Source organism: Uloborus diversus, chromosome 4, assembly GCF_026930045.1.
Source record: "Uloborus diversus isolate 005 chromosome 4, Udiv.v.3.1, whole genome shotgun sequence".
NCBI classification, from domain to species: domain Eukaryota; kingdom Metazoa; phylum Arthropoda; class Arachnida; order Araneae; family Uloboridae; genus Uloborus; species Uloborus diversus.
The window spans coordinates 89,294,896-89,316,983 of record NC_072734.1 but is presented as its reverse complement, the minus strand read 5'-3'; the positions used below and the strand labels follow the sequence as shown (position 1 = coordinate 89,316,983).

The following is a 22,088-nucleotide window of genomic DNA, read 5'->3' as shown; positions in this document are numbered from 1 at the left end:
GGAATGAAAGAAAAATTTATCGGCAAGTAGCCCTTAGTGGGTATAAGAACTGATTTTATTTTTGTGTCAACAGCTAAGAAGGGGGTAGCGCAATCACCCGTTCTTTTTTTCCATTTTGAGTGCCCTATCTCAAGAAGTAATGCTACGTTCTGGTTGAAATTTGGAATATATGTGAATCCATACGTTAACAGGCTTTGGTTCAATTTTGACTCCAATCGCTCCAAGAGGTGTTGATTTTTTTTTTTTTTTTTTTTTGCGAATAAAAATATTTTTATTAATGCAACAATAAGAAAGATAAATCGTAATAGATTGTCGTCTGCGTATTTCTCGTGATTTTCATTGAATGGAAATGATCGGAAATATTATCTCAATGATTTAAAAATTTTAACTGTTGCCATCTTATGTTTGTTAACAAATAAAATATTTGTAATTAATTCAAGCAAGGCTTTTAAAATAACTTTCAATTTTCGCTCTTTGCTTTGATTTTGCAATAATTCAGACATTGGGATGGTAGTCAAGTTTTTGCATGTGTAATTTTGTTTTTGTTGGGAATATTGCTTCCTCGTCAAGCATGGGGAGGGATCAGAAAAAAAAAGAAAAATATAGAAGAAAGTTTCGTGATGGCCACAACATACTAGTTTTTAGCGATATTTTTGGGCTACATTAAGCTCTCTTTCATGCTTTTTACTTTCTTCTATATCTAATATATAGAAGAAAGTATTGGATTCGTGCAAATTTTCGAATTTCGAATTTTGACGGATTCGAACGTTTTGAGGTGTGCTAAGTCCATTTTGACCATTTTTGGAAAATGTCTGTCTGTCTGTATGTGTGTGTGTATGTGTGTGTGTGTGTGTATGTGTGTCACGTCTGTGTGTGACCAGTTTTTTGTGGCCGCTCTACAACAAAAACTACCGCATGAAATCGAACGAAATTTAGTACACATATGTGCCCCTATGTGAACTTGTGCCCATTAGTTTTTGGCGCGAATTCCTCCAAGGGGGGTGGAGCAATGGGACGTTTTTCGAGTTACGCGTGCTTGCTATTCCTCAGGAAGTAACTGGCGGAATCAAACAAAATTTGGTCCATATGTTGGTATTAACAGGAACAGGTGCTGATTCAATTTTGGTGTCAATAACTCAAACGGGGGTTGAGCTATAGAACGTTTTTTGTCGTCAATTGTGACTGCTGTATCTCAAGAAATAATGAACGGAATGAAAGAAAAATTTATCGGCAAGTAGCCCTTAGTGGGTATAAGAACTGATTTTATTCTTGTGTCAACAGCTAAAAAGGGGGTAGCGCAATCACCCGTTCTTTTTTTCCATTTTGAGTGCCCTATCTCAAGAAGTAATGCTACGTTCTGGTTGAAATTTGGAATATATGTGAATCCATATGTAAACAGGCTTTGGTTCAATTTTGACGCCGATCGCTCCAAGAGGTGTTGATTTTTTTTTTTTTTTTTTTTTTTGCGAATAAAAATATTTTTATTAATGCAACAATAAGAAAGATAAATCGTAATAGATTGTCGTCTGCGTATTTCTCGTGATTTTAATTGTATGGAAATGATCGGAAATATTATCTCAATGATTTAAAATTTTTAACTGTTGCCATCTTATGTTTGTTAACAAATAAAATATTTGTAATTAATTCAAGCAAGGCTTTTAAAATAACTTTCAATTTTCGCTCTTTGCTTTGCTTTTGCAATAATTCAGACATTGGGATAGTCGTCAAGTTTTTGCATGTGTAATTTTGTTTTTGTTGGGAATATTGCTTCCTCGTCAAGCATGGGGAGGGATCAGAAAAAAAAGAAAAATATAGAAGAAAGTTTCGTGATGGCCACAACATACTAGTTTAAATTTATTTTTATTAATTAAAAAAGACTATTTCTCAGTTCACTTTCTCTTTCATAATTCTGCGTTATGTTTCCGGTTTGTAATTGTTGCCAAATACAATAAATAAATAAAAAATGATATTAATTATAAATTTCACTTTTTAACTCTTGCCATAAGCAATAAAAAAATGAATAAAAGGAATTGTCAAACAATTTAACAAATTAGTTACAAGGCTGAACCTAAGCAAGCATGGCATTTGTGGGCGTTTTTAAAAGATTTATTTTTTACACTATATACTTGTTTAAAATTGCTTTTAAATTCGAGCATACAAACCAGCGATACTGAAAAAGGATTTCTACTGGAAAAAAAAAGCCATTCTCCCTTAATGCGCAATGCATGGATATTAAAAATAAAGTCCATACCTTTTTTTTCTTTTTCTTTTTTTTTTTTTTCCACTAAGGATAGGTAACAAGAAAATATGTTTTAACATTCAAAAAATTTCCCCTAAAATAAATTTGATACTTTGGAAGAAATATTTCTTTCGAATAATTCAACTGAGAAGATTTTTTTCTGCTTAACTTTTCCTCCTATTTTTTGTTGTATTAATCTCACACCTCCCCCTCCCTTTTTGTTCTTCTTAAAGAGTAAAGTTGTTCATCGTAAAATAATGTGAGGTCTAGCCCTGATGCATTTTCCTATAGACTCTGAGTAATAATTTGTCAGAGGCCTAAAGATTTTTCCTGCTGCTAAGCATTTACATTTTTTATCGGGCTCTGAACGTATAATATTGGTACAATATGTAACCTAAGATTTGAGATAGCTGATTTTATGTCATTAATGCTGGTAAGGGAAAAATAGGCTTGTTTAGCTCTCGTACAACCTTCATGTTCTATGAGCGAGGGACAAGGCAAAATAAACAGAACCTTTGATTTCTTTTCTTCTCGCGGCTTTCTTTTTCTACACTTTTCTTAAAGAAGCCGAAAACTTAAGATCTCTGCAATACACCCTTCGGCATTTTCTTTCTTCTCTTTATCTGTGTTATACAATGTATCGTGGGTTGATCGTTTCTCTGTTTGTACATTTGTTAAATTAATAAAGGATATTTCTTTTGCTTATCAGAAGGAGTATTAATTATGATATCTTGATAATATCTCTTCTTATTTTGAGCTGCAAATTTCCATTGGTTTCGTTAAAAAGAAAAAATGAATCAGTTTGAAAAAGAATCCTGTTTGTTAGGAAGTGGTTTGTGAAAGATACTATATCCAAGTTCTCATTAAAAACATCGAAGCGGCGTATAACTTCCGCCTTTTTTTTCATTCAGGAGGTTGAACTGCTATAATGATTGACGCTACTGATTTCTTTGTAAAAATAATGTACGTGATTTGAAATTATACATACACGCTTTTCTATTTAAGGAAATCAACTTGATTCATTGATTACTATTTTTATTTTTTTTTACAGGAGCGTCAGAGAAGATGGAAGTATGTAAGTATTACTTCTTTTCAACCATTAAAATAATGATAAAGAAAACTTCTGTAACGTTTTTTATGCGAAACCTTCTTTGTACGAATTTCAATTTATTATCTTTCTGGTTTAGTTTATTTTTCTCAACTATCCTCATATGAATCATAGCCGATGATGAAGTAACCCGCGTGTTTCAACAATAAAACTCGCGCCACGGCATGATAATTTGATAATATGTTTTGGTAATGTTTAACATGCAGGGAAACGCTTTAAAGTAACAAGGCTGATCTCCAATCTCCGTCTGGTAACTTAACAGTTTTACTGGTAAGACTTTCATTTTATTAAAACGAAAATCCCAAAACAATGAACGGTATCTACTGAAGTTTTGGGTTAATCCACTGGTGTTAGGGTTAAAATTTCAACTATCAAACTATCACCAAACAGGCAATTGCTTCGTTCAAATGTAGAAACAATTTTTACCCGTTATACCATGACGGGCGATTTTCTAGTACAAAGAACTTCGCTTAAAAGGCAGCGTTCGTAGAAAAATCCAGCATCATAATTTAAACCGAGGGCTTTGATAGGATATTATGGGGTATTAACCGAAAGACTGCATTTAAATGATAATAATTTCAATGACAGCAATTATAAGGATTATAATAAAGCGAATCTAAAAAAACTATAAAAACAAGATCAAGAGCGAAATAATTTAATGAAATTCTACCCTTTAGCAGAATAGCAAGGTCACATATAAAATGAAAACAATGGGATTGTAAAGACGAAAGTAAATACGAAACAAAAACCATCAAGCTTGAATTAATTTAATGAAATTTCACAGTCCAACAGAGCAGCAAGGGTTGAATGTTAAGTTGAAACAATGCAACGTCATCATTTAATTTAAAAAAAAGTTAATACACAAAGGTAAAAAGAAGAATTTTAAAAAATGTAGAAAAAGGAAGATGGTCAGTTTACTGAAGTTCCACAGTTCAGCGCAATCGCAAAGTCTACAACAAAATGCATGTAATATCATTAAAAAAAAGGAAAACAATACAGTCGAATAAGTGAAATATTATAAAACAACATTAATACTGTTTGACCGCGGATTGTATGTAAATTGGCAATTTGCCAAGTAAAGACTATTCCATCTGAATGAATCTAGCAGGGGAGAAGGGAAAGTAACGATGGGATTTTGATGCACGCGTTTTATAATGTCACTAGTGCCTTATTCATTTATTGCATTCTCTAAAATAAAATAAGGGAAAACACAAATAGTTACCATGGAAACAACCAAAAGAAAATAAAATATTTTCATTTCGTTCAGGAACGTAAAAGCAAAATGGTAAGCTCAAAACTTTGTTGTGAATAAATAAATCAATTAATTTTTGCCGAGAGAATATAAATCGAATATATTTTAGATTAAAAAAATGTTGCTGAGAGAGAGGGAGGAAATTTTTTATTTTTACAAAACTAAGGCTAAATAATAGAGAGGAAAAAGTGCACATCTGTAACAAACCAACTAACACCCCTATAAACTAATAGATACGTCGATTTCCGCCTATAAACCGGATCTTAGCCTTTCCATGTAATCGATGGTCAGAAAGTATGTATAAAATTTCAGAAAACAGCAGACGCGTTGATTTTCACAATGAATTTTCAAATTAATCGATTAATTTCGATTTTTCTTAAACTACACGGTTACCTGGTTTAAATAAAACTCGTTTTTTTTTTTTGGTTTTTTTTTTTTTTAAATATATAATGACCTTCTTTCCTGTATCCACCCTGAACTAACGGTGTATGTTAAATCTATAGCGTTCTAGACATATTCGTTATATCCGTTTTGCCATCGGAGAATATTCAGAAAACGTTTTAAAGTTTATCTACGAATCTGTAACCTCAGGGCCAGACTAAAGGAAGTTCAAAAATGGCGGATTTTATGTTTTGACTGCGCTATCTTCAGAATCTTGTTCCGCATTAAGCCCTGAGCCATAAATATGCAATTTTACACACACACACACACACACAAAATAAAATAAAATAAAATAAATAAAAATAAAAAAGAAAAAAGAAAGAAAACAAAACCACTTCTATTTTTGATACTATTAAACTACTGGAAAGTCGCCCGTCATGGTATGACGGGTGAAAATTTGCTTCTACATTTGAGCGCAGCCATTACCTGTTTGGTGATATTTTGGTAGTTTTAAGTTTTAACCCTAACTCCAGTGGATTAACCCTTAACTTCAGTAGATAGCGATCATTGTTAACCATGTTTAAGTTTCTTCATTCTCCTGAAATGACAGTTTTACCAGTAAAACAGTCAAGTCACCGGATCGAGTTCAGCCTTGTCACACTAAAGCCTTTCCCTGCATCTTAAACTCTACCAAATCATATTGTCAAATTATCATGCCGTGGAGCGAGTTTCATTGTTGAAACACGCGGGTTACTCTATCATCGGTTTTAATTTATATGAGTATGACACAGTCTTACCATTAAAACAGTTAAGTTACCGGATCGAGTTCAGCCTTGTCACAATAAAAACCTTTTCCTGCGTCTTAAACCAAAATACATTATGAAATTATCATGCCGTGGCGTGAGTTTCATTGTTGAAACACGTGGGTTACTTTATCATCGGCTATTATTTATATGAGGATGTGATGAAATCGTGAGTTCCAACTTTTTTACGCAACAAGCAAAAGCTTTAACGCTCTCCTGAAAAGTAGTGATAATGTCCCGTACGTTAGTCTGGCTTTGAAGTACAGACATGTCTGAAGACTATTTCAGAAACGTTGTACCATTTTAGAAACAAAACGTACCGTAAGTGATTTGGAGACATTTTGGAAAAGATAATCTAGATTCGCGCGCATTCGTCCCGGGCTGATGTATAGCGAACCTTTTGATCGACCCGTTATTTTGCAACAGATTTCGAGATGTTCACAAAATTTTGTTCTTAATTGGAAAATTTAGGGAAAAATTGAAATTGCATGTTAACGAGACATTTCCCCATTTATATATTATTTAAGTATTTACTCGTAATTAAAAATTTCCCGCCTTCTATTCTCTATTGACTAAGAATTCTTGTTTCTGTTCCATGTTATTCGAGAATTTTTTCTATAATATTCTGTGTTAATAGGAGACTTTCTCTGCCGAAGGGAAATCACTCTTGCCAAAAATTCCTCAATCGGCCAATTTTGTCTGACGATTCGGTAAAATTATCATCCTTCGGCAAAATTTGGAGTTCCATTAGACAAACCGAGAACTTCCGCCCTCGCAAAAACTTAAGTTTGAGGCACCTCTATCTGTAGCATTTTCTTTTAATTAAGAATGTTCTTCCGACTATTCTCAGTTAAATGAGAATTTGTTCAACCTTCAATTCATCGTTAGTTGAGAATTATATTCCACATAAGTTTGAATCTTGAATCCTTGCTTGCATTCTGTGTCACTTGAGAATGTTCTCCCAAACAGGTATTCCTACGAATCAATGCAAAGTCTTACCCAGTACCTTCTGGACAGAACAAAGCACCGTCCATCAGTGGGTGTCATCTGTGGATCTGGAATGGGTGGGTTAGCAGACATGCTGGAAGACAACGAATCTTTTGCTTACAACGAGATACCAGGATTTCCAACAAGCACCGGTGAGTTCAACCTTTTTGTACAGAAAATTATGTATTCACTGGGTCTCCGCCCCAAAAAAGGAAAAATGATTTTTTTAATTGCACACCCTCTTATATTTTTCCTTTTACGTCAAAACAATTGTAAAAAATGTTTCATATAAAATGTTTCCGAAATTTTAAAAGTATTTTTTTCTGAAAGAGCATGCTTAAAAACATAGGATTTAACCATTTTTTTAAAAATAATTTGACAAAGTTTAATATCTTTTAACAATTATTTCAACCGGCGTAATTTTATTTTTTACGCTTCTGCAAATGACATCACAAATGATGAAAAGCCATTCACTGATTACATTAGCGCAGAGCGCAGTATTTAATTCGCATCTTTACTCACATGTACTGGCAACGATATGGTTGATAGCAACGGTAGAGCGCAATATTTCATTTGCTACTGAATTATCATAAACTGGAAACGGGGTAGACAGCAAGTGTAAGCATTCAGCGCGCCAGTGGAGATGCGCCAAAGTACATCACTTATGACGGCATAAATATTACGCCTTATTTTCAAAATGGGACACTTTAAAAAATTAATTAAAAATTTAGCATTGGGAAGATGAAAGTTTTTTCTCGCTCCATGTTTTTTTTTTTTTTTTTGCTTATTCTATCAATTTTATTGACTAAAAGAAGGACTTTTGACTGAAGGAAACAACCCCATTTGAACTACGGCAACCTTTGCCAACTTGCGTCTGAGAGTGTAAACCATGACTGTGTATTAGGCCCAATCAAAAAAAAAAAAAAAAAAAAAAAAAACTTTTTTAGAAGTTCGAAATTTCATGCGGATAAAGCGTTGCCCCTATAGCTCCGCACTTAAACTTGAAAAAAAAAAAAAAAAAAATCCATATCTTCGAGTATTATGAGACTTAAATTGCAAAAGGGACAAAATTTCTATTTAGCGCAAATTACCTTCTTAACTGTTTAGTACCAGGACGACCAATCCTCTCTCGGCTTTAAAAGAATTATTTTTTGTCAATTCGTATTTTGCTAAGGTTCGATACTTTTTCAAATATACTTGAAAAGCATCACGTTAACGAAATATTAAGATTCTCGCCAGTCGTTGGATATGCTTCCGAGAAACGAGGGATATACATGTAAACACTTCATCATTATTATAATCATTTCAGCTATAAAAGCCTACTATTGATTATAGGCCTCCTCTTCCCCATCTAGGGAAGCTCTGGTAGCTGGGTGCGTATAAATACACTGGTGTGCAAAAATTAAGGACGAAGTCGAAAAATTAGCATATCAGCTGAACGAGGAGGCAGAGCGGACAGAAAGACCAATCAGGAGATTAAGTAAGGTGATGTACGGTAGCACATGCGCAGATATGCAGGCAGACGTAATGGGGGAGTGTCTGAGTTGTATAAAGCATGTTGTCGGTGTAAGATTAGTATTTCTGGCAAAGAGATTGCACGCCGTATAGCAGTTAAAATCCCACCGAGTTGCTGCCTCAGCGAGAAATGGCGAATAATCAATCTGTTAGACGACATCTGGATGCTTTTACCCGAGGTCGAATCATTGGGAAGTTGGAGGAAGGCCGCAGTGTGACAAGTGTGGCTGCAGAGTTCGGAATTGCTCACAGCATCGTTTCACGACTTTGGAGACAAATTCAAACTACAGGAACAGCTATCCGGGGGTTCAGTAGTGGTCGTCCACGAGGAACCACACCAGCAGATGACCGGTATATTGTCTTACAGGCCAGAAGAAACAGGCGGCAGACAGCGGGAGAAATCGCTAGACACACGACACAGGCGACTGGACGACCGATATCGCGTTTTACCGTGGCCAGAAGACTGCACGGTGGTGGTCTGTTTGCACGACGCCCTATACGGTGTGTACCTCTAACGCCTGCCCATTGGAGAAGGCGTTCTCTGTGGTGCCGGGAACACAAATGAATTGGAGAGACAATGAATGGGACGAGTACTCTTTACAGATGAGAGCAGCTTCAGTCTGAGTAGCGATTCTCATCGCATACTCATCTGGAGAGAGCGGGGAAGCCGCAATCATCCCTCGAACATCATTGAAAGGGACAGGTATGGAGGTCGCGGTATTCTCGTTTGGGGAGGTATCATGCTTGGTAGTCGTACAGACCTTCACATCTTCGACGCAGGTTCAGTCAACGGGACCCTTTATTGTAACGAGATTCTTCTTCCATATGTGCGTCTTTTTAGAGGCGCTATGGGTCCGCAGTTCCTTTTCATGGACGACAATGCACCATGTCACCGCACAGTAGCTGCCGAACAGGTCTTAGACAGTGAGGATATTGAACGTATGGATTGGCCGGCACGATCTCCGGATCTCAATACCATCGAGCATGTATGGGATTTTCTAGGCAGACGCTTGGCAGCTCGTATAACTTACCACCAGTAACGATTCGGGAGCTTCGATTGGCGCTGCAAGACGAATGGGCAGCAATACCTCAACAACTAATTGACACCCTCATTCTCAGCATGGGCAGACGCTGTGAAACCTGCCTAGCAGTCGGGGGAGATCATATCCGCTACTAAAGACCGAATGTTTCTTGCTGGACACCCATCACAGGGATGTTTCGGCCTTCAGTCGCATTGCGCTCCATGCTACTTTTTCAATAAAGCTTCTTTTTATCCCTCTGATTTCTCTACATTACACATGTCCTTACGTATTGGGGATCTTACGGTATTTAATGTGTTGATTTGGAAAGCTTTTGTACAAAGTTATATTGAAAAACCCGTCTCGTCCTTAATTTTTGCACACCAGTGTATTTAACGCACGGTATTGCCAAAAAAGTAGTTTCTAAGACCAAACATGGCGACAATAAATATGAAAAAATTGCTGACATTGAAAATGCCCGCGACCTTCTTCTCTACATAGTAAACGAGCTGATGTGTGCATCACATGACTTCCTTTTACTCTAATTTTAATGTCATTTCCCCATTATTGGCAATTTTAATGTGATTCAATTGTTTACTCTCTAAATATCACCAACAGTGGCCAAATTAAAACCAAATTAAAAAAACAAACATCGCCAAATTTGTTGCCAAGCCAAGTGTCCAACAAATTATAACACCACTTGAGTTTACATCAAAATTAACAATGATTTCTCCCCATAAAGGGGCAAAAGACCCTCTTGGGAACATCTGAATGCAACCAAAAGGGAAGGTGCACAACTAGGTCCCACTAGGAGCCTACGTACCAAATTTCAACTTTCTAGGACATGCTGTTTTTGATTTATGCAAGATACATATACACATACGCACATACATACGTACATACGGATGTCACGAGAAAACACGCTGTAATTAACTCGGGGGTCGCCAAAATGGATATTTCGATTGTCTGTAGGTTTCTAGGCATATATCCATGTGTGTGGTCGGATCGAAAAAAAACTCAACATTCATTCGGGGGTGAGAAAAATGGAAATTAAGGCCGATTTTTGAGTGAAAATTTTTTCGCGAATGCAATACTTCCTTTTTTGTGAAAAGAAGTAAAAATGAAGTCTATAAAAAACGTCTGTTTGTTTGAACGTGTAAAACTTGAGAACTACCCGGCCGATTTTGCTAAAATTTTCACAGTATCTTTCGTTTAGCACCGGGAAGGTTTGCAGAACAGTTGAAAAGAAATCGAATGAAAAGTTACTTTTTTAATTCCAATTTAGGGCCAATTTCCACATAAATTCCCGAATAGAGGGATGAAAAATTACTTGCACATATTAATATCACATATCGTTGAAAAGGGTAGAATTTTCCACGTTCTGCGCAATTTGTTTCAATGCTCTAACTTTGTTACGGCGAGAGTTATTTGCGTTAAAAATAAGCTTCTATCTCGAAAGGAAAAAAAGTTACAAGCCTTTTTAAACCAAGTTCAAAAAATCTCATTTCCATTCAAATTGTTAACCATTTTCTTTCGTATTTTAATTCCTTAAACTTATTTTATTTTGTGTTTCCATGGTTACGCTTTTTAAATCCATCTTTCTCGATTTAATTTCTTAAAAGTATTTTAATATCTGTCGTCATTGTTTAGGAGGGATATTTTGCATGATGGGTTTTTTAATTTTTTTTATTTAAGCCTGGTTGTTGAATATATATCACTTGACACAATTTTTATTTTCAAGGTAGACCGGGCAAAGCCGGGCAACGCAGCTAGTATAACTATAAAGTTCTAAACAAAGAAGATTCTGAATGCAATTAAATCAACATTTTGCCTTAAACTATCTGTTACATTTTTGTTTCCACTATGCAATTTTCCTATCATTACTCATTAGTTAAAAGATTTTGAACTTTAGCCAATTTTACTATGGTGAATCAGTTTTTAACCCAAACTTCTTTCCATACTATGTTGCGATACACGATTTTATCCCATTCGAGATTTTCATTTGCAATGAGTACTTTTAGTCTAGTTGGCACTTTACGCCAGAAAATGCTGCATATCCATAAAAACTAATGATCCACAAACCACTCCAGCAAATTATAACAACGGTCTTAACAAAATATGAAGTCTCAAGACATGTTTTCTCGAAATAAAATTTAGATGCCTGCTTCAAAAAACATATGAAACTATTTGAAGTGTAAAAAAGAAAATAAATAAATAAAATAAAATAAGACGGTCAAGCAATAGTTCCGCTTAAAAAAAAAAAGTCTTACAACCAAACGGCACGACCTTGAGGGTCGCGGATTTGGACAAAATTGTAGATATAAGTCCATTCCCACTAGATATGAACGCAGGTAAAGCGGTTTGACTGCATAGGCCCTAGTTTGGCTGCAACGAGGATTCGAAGTTGCTAGTTTGGCTCCAAAAATGCAATGGCATTTTTAACTTATTGGAATTTCCGACTTAGGAACAAAGTTCGTTCTCCAAACAACATTTGGTTTCTTTTGTTAGTACAACAAGTGGAAGGGAGAGCACTTATTTATAGGCATTATTTAAGTTACTCGGAAAGTCTATAAACGATCTTGTATTTTTTTTTTTTTGCTTCTTTTTTTATGTGATACTAGCAAAAATACCCAGCGTTGCAATAAGCGTTAGCGATAATTATCAGAAACAATCGTTACTTGCATTTGTTTTCTGTTTTAAGTGAAAGAACTTAAAACACACCCTTTTGACGTGACTTAAAATCTAGCTTCTTCCTTACTCATAAAACTAAAGTAGCAGTAAGTAAAAAGAGCAAAATAGTATTCATTTAGAAATGAAAACACGAAATTTAAGCGTATACAAATTTGAAGAATTTCCGAAATATGAAATTAAACTTCACATGTTTAAAAAGATTTATCAGTTAATACTTATTATTTATTTTTTTTTACATTGAGTCTTACCTTCTCTGTATGTCTATTGAAGAACGAACTGTTTAAAAAAATGTAGCCGCGCGTCCGTGATCCCCTTAAACTTGCTTTAGTTATTTTGGAAAATTTCAATTATTATGGGTTCTAGGTGCGATTTAAAATATTACCGAATTTGCAGGAATCGTTTTGGGATACCTTGGATAATGCTCTCCCTCCTTACTTTGTGAAACGGTATGTTACTAATTTTTGTTAAAGAGATATTGTCGCCATATCCTTATATATTATTTCTGTAACCTGTTTTTGGTTTCTACGCGAGATTTTCCTCAATTCCTGATCGATTTCTTTGATTTACACCTTATTTTAAAGCTTATCGTGCAGGCTACTGACGAAAAATAGACCCACGGTCTAAAAATTGTTTTTTCGGGCAAAAAAACCTGTTTTAAAGAACCAGAATGAGGTTTTCGGTTAAATTTATAACTTTAACTTGCACTGTTACCGACAGAGCTGAATAGCTTGATCGGCAGAGCGTTCGACTGGTAACCAGGAGAATGCGTGTTCGGGCCCACGTCCGGACAATCTGCATCAAAAAATTAGAAAAATATCGCGCATTACATAACAATGAATAACAAATATGAGGGAATGCATGAGGTAGAAACGCTCCTAGCTGTTATGAAAACTTGATGCAACACGGAACTAAATTGATACGCGATTATAAGGATTTTTTTTTTAAGCTTTGGCTCCGGGTAGAAAATTAAAGCATAATGTAAGCGAAAATATAAGTATCAGGTTTAAGATTTTCAGACTACATTGGAATTGTTTTTTGTTCAGCAAAATATAATAAATCGTATGTTGAAATATAGATTCTTCTAATGAATATTTGACTCTTTGTACAAATAAAAAAAAAATACTACCTCAATTTAAAGGGTAATATATATATTTTTCTTCTTTTTGCAAAAAAACAAATAGCATATCACATGTTTACTACATTTGAAAAGCTACGCTTAAAAAAGAACTTAGTTCAAATTATTTCATATTTCAACCGTGCTGTTAAATGATGAACACGTGCTGCCATCTAAGTCATAACGGTTCAAACAGCCTGCGATAACAAATTGTAAAAATTTTCAAAAATAAAAACCCTTCTCGACAAGAAAAAAAATTTTAAATTACCTGTGGTTTTTTTTTTTTTTTTCGGTAGAGCGTTTGGCAATAAACTGTCTGAACTTCGGGCCAGTTCGGGCTGTCCGACATAATAGCAAATTTACAGTAATATATTAAGCATTGCATGTACGTATAACATACAACAGATAACACACGTAATAAAATAAATGCATTTGGAATGCTATTTGGTGTTTCGACTCCTTTATGCAGGCTACAGTTATCATTCAGATAAGTTGACTGCTAATCGAAAGGTTTTCTTCCTTTTTTTTTAAGCTTTGACTCCGTCCAGACCACTGAGCATAATGTAAGCATAAAAAAAAGTATTAGTTATACCTCAAGGGAATCCTTTTTGTGCAGAGAAACATTTTCATTGTATGCTGAAATGTAGATTTTTCTAATAGCAGTGTTCGAACTTTCGTACAAATGAAAAAATACTACGCCAAATTAAAACTACGAGTTTCAACCAGTAAATCTTTAATTATTTATTCGAATACGATATAAAACATTAAAATTATTATCAACTTCATTAGCAAGTAATCATTTTCTACTCCTTTGCTTTCAGCTGGAAAAAAAAAAAAAACATTTTGTCTACGTTCGAAAAATTACACTTAAAAAAACGGACTCAGTTCAACTGGTTTTGGTTTTGAATTTTAAGTGTACGATTAAAAGAAAAACAAGTGCGGGCTTTTAAGCCGTACAGGTTAAAGAAGCCTGCTATGGGAAATTGTTCAATATTCAAAAATAAAAACACTTATTTTTTCTACCGAATTTATATCTTCTCTAGAATGTTTGTTTCAATCGCTAAGTGAGATCTTCCTCATTCGTTAATCAAATTTCATGTTTTAAGAATAATTTTAAATCGTATCATGCTGGCTAATGACAAAACATAGGCGCATGATCTTATTATACTTTTTTCGACGAAAAACTTTTTTACTGTGTTTTATTAAGCATTCCTTCAATGAATAGCATTCGAAAAGGAAGGCACAGTTGCTAAGTTTGTTGGAGCGTCGTACTGTTAATCAGAATGGCGGCAGTTCAAATCCGTGCCACTAAATATCTCTTTAATGTTTCTTTTTTTTCCGTCAGATGCTCACATGGGCAGGACTATATTTGCCACAACCTGTTTTTTCACATGCAAAATTACTGATTTTTCACATGTCACTCAACCACACTTTTAATGATATTTAAATTTGCATTGAAAATACGTACAACCAAAAGGGGAGCGATGATCAAATTATCACAACGTTGTATTTAACGAGGTTTTGTTACTGATGTCTTCAAATTACATGCCTTCTCTTGTGCGCTTACTTTTTTCCGTTTACTTTTTTCGGTTTTTCTTCATAATATTCTTTCTTAGAAATTTTTAAAGACCGCAATGCCTTATGAGACGATTCGAAATACAGTGCGGAGTTCCGCACGGGTCGACTAGTACTAAGATACTTTTGGTCACCATAAAATGGCGCTAAACAATTTCATCCGTAATGTTTCCAAAATAAGTAGTAAAATTTGGCGATGGTTTGAATTTGTGCACAAAGTCACATTAATGAAAGTTTTTTTGTGCTGTTTATCTATTTGCCTAATTTAGTTGCTGGATTATTTTACAGTAAAAAAAGTTTTTAAAGATTCTTTGACTGACGATATTTTGTTTACATGGTGAAAGCTGACAAACATTATTACGTAGTCTTTGACTTCAAAAACCGTGACAGTTAAAAAAACTGCCAAATGCATCCGCTACTGAAATCTTTCTGCATAAATTTTGGCGAGGTTTCTGCTATTAGATTGGATAATGATTAAAAAATCCAATCAGCACAAATAATTTTTAAAAAAAACCATTAATTACGCTAAAGTTCCGTTTAAATGGAAAATAAACAACCAAATCTATAGTTATTATTAGCCAATCTTGGGGAAAAAAACGTTACTTTAAGATTTGACTTGAGAAAAGCCTCAAAGTCAGACGAAACACAAAAATATTGAACAGTACAACAATTCTAGCTATCAACTGGGAGTTGAGATGATACACTAAATAATGAATTGGGTTGAGGAGAGCCTTCGAACATGGAACAAAAAAAGCCCATAACTCGTTTTTCATACAACTTAGAACTTTCTAACAGATACCATCTTCAGCAGAAAAATAAGCGCTTTCGATGGGACACATAATTTTAATATGTGCACGTATTTTTTAACCGTCATATTGGGGCATTTATGCGAAAATTGGGACTGAAATTGGAATAAAAAGGGAACTATCAATCGGATTTTTTTCGAACTGGTCTATAAACCTTCCCAGGACCAAACTGAACAAACGGTGAAAGTTTCAGCCAATTCTGCCGGGTAGTTTCTGAGATCTTAGGGAACAAATTTACCAAACTCCATTTTTATATATTAAGATGTGCAATAAATCGGAGCTTTCTCTCCTCACCGATTTTCGTTGCCTGTTATTGTGAAACATATTTGATAACAAATGGTAAATATCCAGTTAAAGTAAAGATAAATATTTTTTACTAGCACACAATTAATATAAAACAAAAATGATTTAGTTTCATTTGCAAACGATAAATATCTTGTAACTATGCTATTTCAGCCTTTAAGTTCTTGAAGTTAAAAGTAGTATCCAATTTCAATTTGAGTACCACTTATTAAAAATAGTATTCAACGTAGTTAATTCAAAGCCAAGTGCATCTAAATGACTCATACTGTAGTAGAATAGCAGTAAAAGAGGTAAAAATGGTAAATATAAAGGAAATTCTGTTACATTTCTAGGTCCAAATTAGCAACTTTGGACCCCCGTTGCGGCCGAACTAGGAACTATGCAGTCAAACCGCTTTACCTGGATTCATACCTAGTGGGAATAGACCTATATCTAGAATTTTGTCCAAATCCGTGACCCTCAAGGTCGTGCCGTTTGGTAGTTAGATCGACTTAAATATTGCTTTTGAATTTGTTTTTAGTCAGGTGTGATTGAAATTAGCCAAGCCTGGCAACCCTAAATCAGTTTTAAAATTTTAAAACGAGAAGAGACCATAGAGTAAAGAAATTACATAGAGAGGCACCGCTAAACTAAGAAATTGAAGCCGGAAGTTACACCGCTGTATTCCAAGATCCTTAGCTTTTCGTTAAACATTTTGAGATACATTTTGATTCAAAACATCCCATTACTGAAACTCAATTGGTTGTAAATGTAAACATAAGACATTATTGCAAGTTTATGAGGCACGTTTTTGAAATTGCATTACAACATGAATTAAAATAAACCAATCCGCCAGTTACTTTATTTGGTGGTTATCATAACCCCACCTATAATTGCACCACTGTATTCCATGATTCAGGCTTCAATTTGATCTCCTTTTTACCACAGACGGGGCCTCTCTATGTAAATTTCTTTACTCTATGGAAGAGACAAACTTTCATTGTCATGGTTGCAAATCGTCTGCCTTATATATGTCAATTCAGTTTTTTTCAAGGCTTAACTTAATGACTTTATATTAAAAATCTGTTTTTTTTTTTGTAAAAAATTGCGTTTTTTTTGCTAAAAAAACACTGATGAAGATTAACTTAGAATGCTAAGCAACAATTTTGTCCAAAATTGCATGCTAATCGTTAGAGCCGTTTCCGAGATACGATATATATATATATATATATATATATATATATATATATATATATATATATATATATATATATATATATATATATATATATATATATATATATATATATATATATTTAGTCACAAGAATTACTCGTTCAAAAATATAAGATACTTTTCAGCCTGATAATTTCTTAAAATTTACCTTACATTAAAAAAAAAATAATATGGAAAAAATCAATTTTTTGAAGAAAATTATAAATTTTAGGTCTAGTGTGGGATACTTAAATGTTTTTTACGATTAACAAATGTTTTTGTGGTACATTAGGGGGGAGGAGGGGGCAATGTTTTATCAACAGAAATTTCGAGTTTAAAAAAAAAAAGTTTTTTTTTAGTTTACAAGTGACGGTATTTAGTTTTCCTAGTTTACAAATGATGGTTCACGTTTTCAGATGCAAGTGGCACGAGTTGCCGTTGTTCAAATTGTATGAAACTTTTTTTACAGCTGTTTTGACCTAAGAGGAAAAATATAAGAGGGTGTACGACTTGAAAAATCGACTTTCGATTTTTTTTGGGGGGGGGGGGGCACTCCAGTGCTCATGCAGAGGTAAGCTCCTCTTAGATATCTGTAAGTAAAATTACCAGAAGAAAAGTAACTATATATTCAAATTTTCTGGCTAGTAAAGTAGAGGGAACACAGTGTTTTTAATATCTATTTGTTTAAGTGTAGTGGCTTTCATTTTGTTTTAAAATAAAATTTAAATCCAGGACATTATTTTGGCAACTTTTAGCTTGCATTCGTTTTTTTTTTTCGAATTTATTCTCGCATTCAGCATGTATTTGAATTTTGACGTCTTGATTTCAAATTACGTTTTTCGCAATAACGAATTCCGATAAGACAATAGGCGTTGGAATTCTTGTTTCTATAAATGGAATGGAATGGAAATGGCCGCGTCATATTATGACGGGTGATTTTCGAGAATAGGTAATATGAGGCATAGCCATAAAAAAGAAATGGTGATTAGGGTGCGGAAATACAGATAAAGATTTTATGGCAGATTTTCACCAATACACTGATCATAAAGATTATTTGCAGCGTTTTGTTCTTTTATTTCTTATTCATCTTAAACGATGGAAATTAGTAATCTGGAAATTTTGTATTTCGATGAAGTTGCACTGTTTAAATTATTCTTTATAGGTGTTTTTTCTGAAAAAACGTTAAACCTTTTTTTTTTAAATTTAAATTACGCTTGAGTTAAGCCCTAGTAAAAAATGAATAAAATCAAACCGCAAACGATTTGTAACTTTGACGACGAAACTTTCGCTCTCTGAATGAATATTAAAAACAACCGTCGTCATGGTAATCTGAAAAATCAGAGAAGCATCAACTTTGGTCAAGTGAGGAAAAAAGCGTCTCGTGATCATTTAAAAAAAAAGGGATATTTAAGTTGTCCTGTTACGCCAGTTGTGGGTTGTGGGACACAGTAAGACTGAGCATGGGGTACAGGTACAGTGGCACTATTAGAAAGGCACAAAAGAACCAGCTATGTCATGACAACGCATTATAAATAACTATTAAATAGAGGATGAGATATGCAGAGCACACAGAAGATGCGAAAAGTTTTAAAACTGTCCTCTTTTTTCATCTTCCGTCTGCGATAAGCAGTTATTTATGGCTTTAAAAAAAAATCTCTTCTTTTTAGACAATGAAATTTTGAAAGAAACTCCTAATATACAGTAAAATAAAAGAGCACCACACAGCATTGATAGATTGACACAACGCATTAGTCCAATTACCATCTGGTAGAAAAAAAAAACAACTAATCTTATTTTCTCTTTTTCAGTGGCTGGACACAAAGGCAGGTTGGTTTTCGGGATTTTGAATGGCGTTCCCACAGTCTGCATGCAGGGAAGGTTTCATGTTTACGAAGGATACTCGTTGTGGAAGGCATGTATATTTAAAGCTTAATTATAAGGCAATTCTGAATACAATTTTAAAACTAAGTTTAATGTTTCATCAAGAAATTAGTCAAATCAAGCAAAATTTAGTTGAAACCATCTAATTGGTCAGAAGTTTAACCAATTTAATGGCGGTTTGAAAAAAAAAAAAAAACAAGTGACTACCAAAACTACCATTACATTAGTAAAATTTATCATCAATAAAATGGTTGCAGCTGAGTTTTGTTGGAGTGAACTTATTTCTTTGTGAAAATTAAATCCAGGAAAAGTTAGAAGATGCTTTTAGTAGTAAAAAAAAAAAAAAAACTTGAATATTTTTTTTTCTTTGGACTTATAGGATTGAGATCTATAGTCCGGATTTATGCCGAAAAAATAAGAGAAAAAATTGCAAAACAAACCTCTAGGTGAGAAAAAAAGATCGGTTTTGATGATTTTAAAAACTTTTTTTTTGGGGGGGGGGGGGATATGCTATGAGATTTCCAACTTACTCCCAATGTTCATGCTTCTGAACTTTGCACCTCTCTTGCTCCCTAAAAGAGTCAACTATAACACCAAAAATGTCAAATATAACACCATATTCCAAATAAAAATAATGGCCATAAAACTGTCGAAAACTGAAATAAATAAATAGATAAATAAATAAAATAAAATAAATAAAAATAAATAAATAAATACAATAAAATAAATGGGGGAGGGGGGCATCATTTCCGAAAAGTGGGACGTGTATGAGGAAAACGGTTGTCATAATTGGATTCAGGGGGCCATTTCACATAAGAATCAGCAAGAGTTATTACAGAAGCTTTTTGAAGTTTTTGTTTTCCCCTGCAGTGTAATTTATTCCTTTTAATATTTTTATTGTGGGCGGCAAAACTGCTAGAGCCGGCACTGCTTCGATTGAATCCGCTAGTGAATATGACCGTTAGCGGTTTCGGATATTGTGACACCAATCTTTGATGAGGCTTTCTTTATGCAAGACAATCAACCCCTTAGTATGCTAATAAAATCGCTTAGAGTACAGATAACTTTACAATTGAGCCCCATTGACATTATGAACAACTAGAAAGGGGCCCGTCAAGGTATGACGGGTGAAAACTGCTTCTACATTTGAACGAAGCAATTGCCCGTTTGGTTACGTTTTAATAGTTGAAATTTTGATTCTATCTCCAGGGGATTAACCCTAAATTCAAGTAGATAGCGTTCATAGTTGACCAATTTTTCGTTTCTTCATTCTCCTAAACTGAGTCTTACCAGTCAAACAGTTACGATACCGGATCCAGTTCTGCCCTGTCCAAATAAAGCATTTCCCTGGAGGTCAAACATTACCAAACCTATCAAATTATCACGCTGTGGCGCGAGTTTCATTGTTGATGACGTCAGGAGCGATACTCGATCATTCGCTATCATATAAGGTCCATTCCAAAAGTAATGCAATTTTTTTTTTAAAGTAATTTATTGAATAGATTTGCACAAACACTTAAAATTCTTCAAAGTAATGTCCTTGGGCTTCTACACATTTTTTCCAGCGTCTCTCCCATGACTGGCAAGCGCATTGAAAGACGTTTTTGGGGACCTCTCACAAGGTCTTCGTCACGGTTGATTGGATCTCATCTATGGATGAAATACGGGTTCCTTCAGGTCTGCCTTAATCCGAGGAAACAAAAAAAAGTCTGCCGGGGAGATGTCAGAACTAAAGGGGGGTCAGGACAGCGTTTTCACCTAGTTTTTAGTCAGGAACTCGCGGACTCGCAGCGCGTTGTGGCAAGGCGTTTCGGCACGAACGTTCCTCATCGCTAAATCTTGAGTAACAATGTGTAACACAGTAGTAGACGACATGTTCAGTTCATTGGCAACCATCATGGTGGTCAATCAATGGTCAAAGTCCAACAATTGACGAACACGAGCCACAGCCATATTGTTGTCGGTTTTGCTGTTTTTTTTTTTTTTTTTAATTTTATTTAAGAGCACACACCACAAGTATAATATGAGGCTTGCAAAAGTAAGTAAAAATCACAAAAGCTTAAACGAACAAAAAACACATTCAAGAATAACATAAGACACAAATAAACGAGAAAGGAAAAACACAATACAAAACACACACAAAAAAAAAAAAAAAAAATATAATACACAAAAACGAGACTAGAGTCCAAGACATAAAACAAAACCCCGAAGAACATCAAGTCTCTCTGAACATTTAAAACGAGATCTGAAAGAACAGAACAGACTATATAAACGTTCCCTGAAGAAACATCTGGCCTCACGATGCAACTTGCAGCTCATTAGACAATGTTCAATATCCCCCTTGGCTTCACCACAAAAGCAAATATCACTATTTATCACTTTAAAGCGGAACAAGTAGCTATTGAAGCTACCATGTCCGGTTAAAACCTGGGGACAGGAAGTCGGAGGAAAAAAATTTGCACTTCAAGTGATGAAAAATAGTGGGGAAAAATCACTTTGTCCAAAATGCTTTTGATGAGGCAAGATATTCGGCATTCCAGTCCGTAACAGTTTTTTCCCTCGCACTGTATTTCCGGCGTAGCGTAAAGCGGCACAGACATCGCTAAAGTAACATCAAAACAAGTTGCCTCCTTAGCTAGTCTACCCGCTCTCTCATAGTTACCACTGTGGGCTCGAACATAGGAAAAATGAACCTCAGTAGCCCCATCAAGGCCATGCAAAATGAACCAAACTTCAAATGCAAGTCTCTCAGAAGTAGCCAAGTCACGCATGAGAAAGAGGGAGGAAAGTGAATGGCTGCAGACAAGAAACTTATGCACCGAATTCTCATGACTATAATCCTGAATACACTTCACAGCTAGGTTTAGACTTAAGAGTTCAGCCTGGAAAACAGAACATTCATCCCGTATTCGGTGCTGGACTGCAATTTTCTGCACTTCATCCTCATAGACAACAAAGGCAAGGCCAAACCTTCCCTCTAACTTGCTACCGTCTGTAAAGCAAATAAATTTATAGTCCTGAAAATCGACATTTCCATAAGAAATAAGTGAAACAGGTTTCCTGCATGAAGGATGAGGTAAACATGAAAGTGGAAGCTTCCCATCCAGGGTGTCATAAACGTTAGTTTTTATACAGTCGTCTTTAACTTGAATATTGTTTAATATAAGCAAGTCTAAAGGCGGAAGACCAGAAATTGCAAAGACTACCTCGTAACTAACAG

General features: G+C 34.7%; 1 protein-coding gene across 1 annotated transcript in view; it reads left to right on the top strand.

The window, feature by feature from the left end:
* The window catches only part of LOC129220113 (purine nucleoside phosphorylase-like), a 38,891-nt gene that overhangs the window by 5,553 nt on the left and 11,250 nt on the right, over positions 1-22,088 (top strand). The window contains 3 exon segments of the mRNA XM_054854455.1: positions 3,291-3,314; positions 6,753-6,922; positions 18,796-18,899. Coding sequence (XP_054710430.1) covers positions 3,291-3,314; positions 6,753-6,922; positions 18,796-18,899 — 298 coding nt within the window.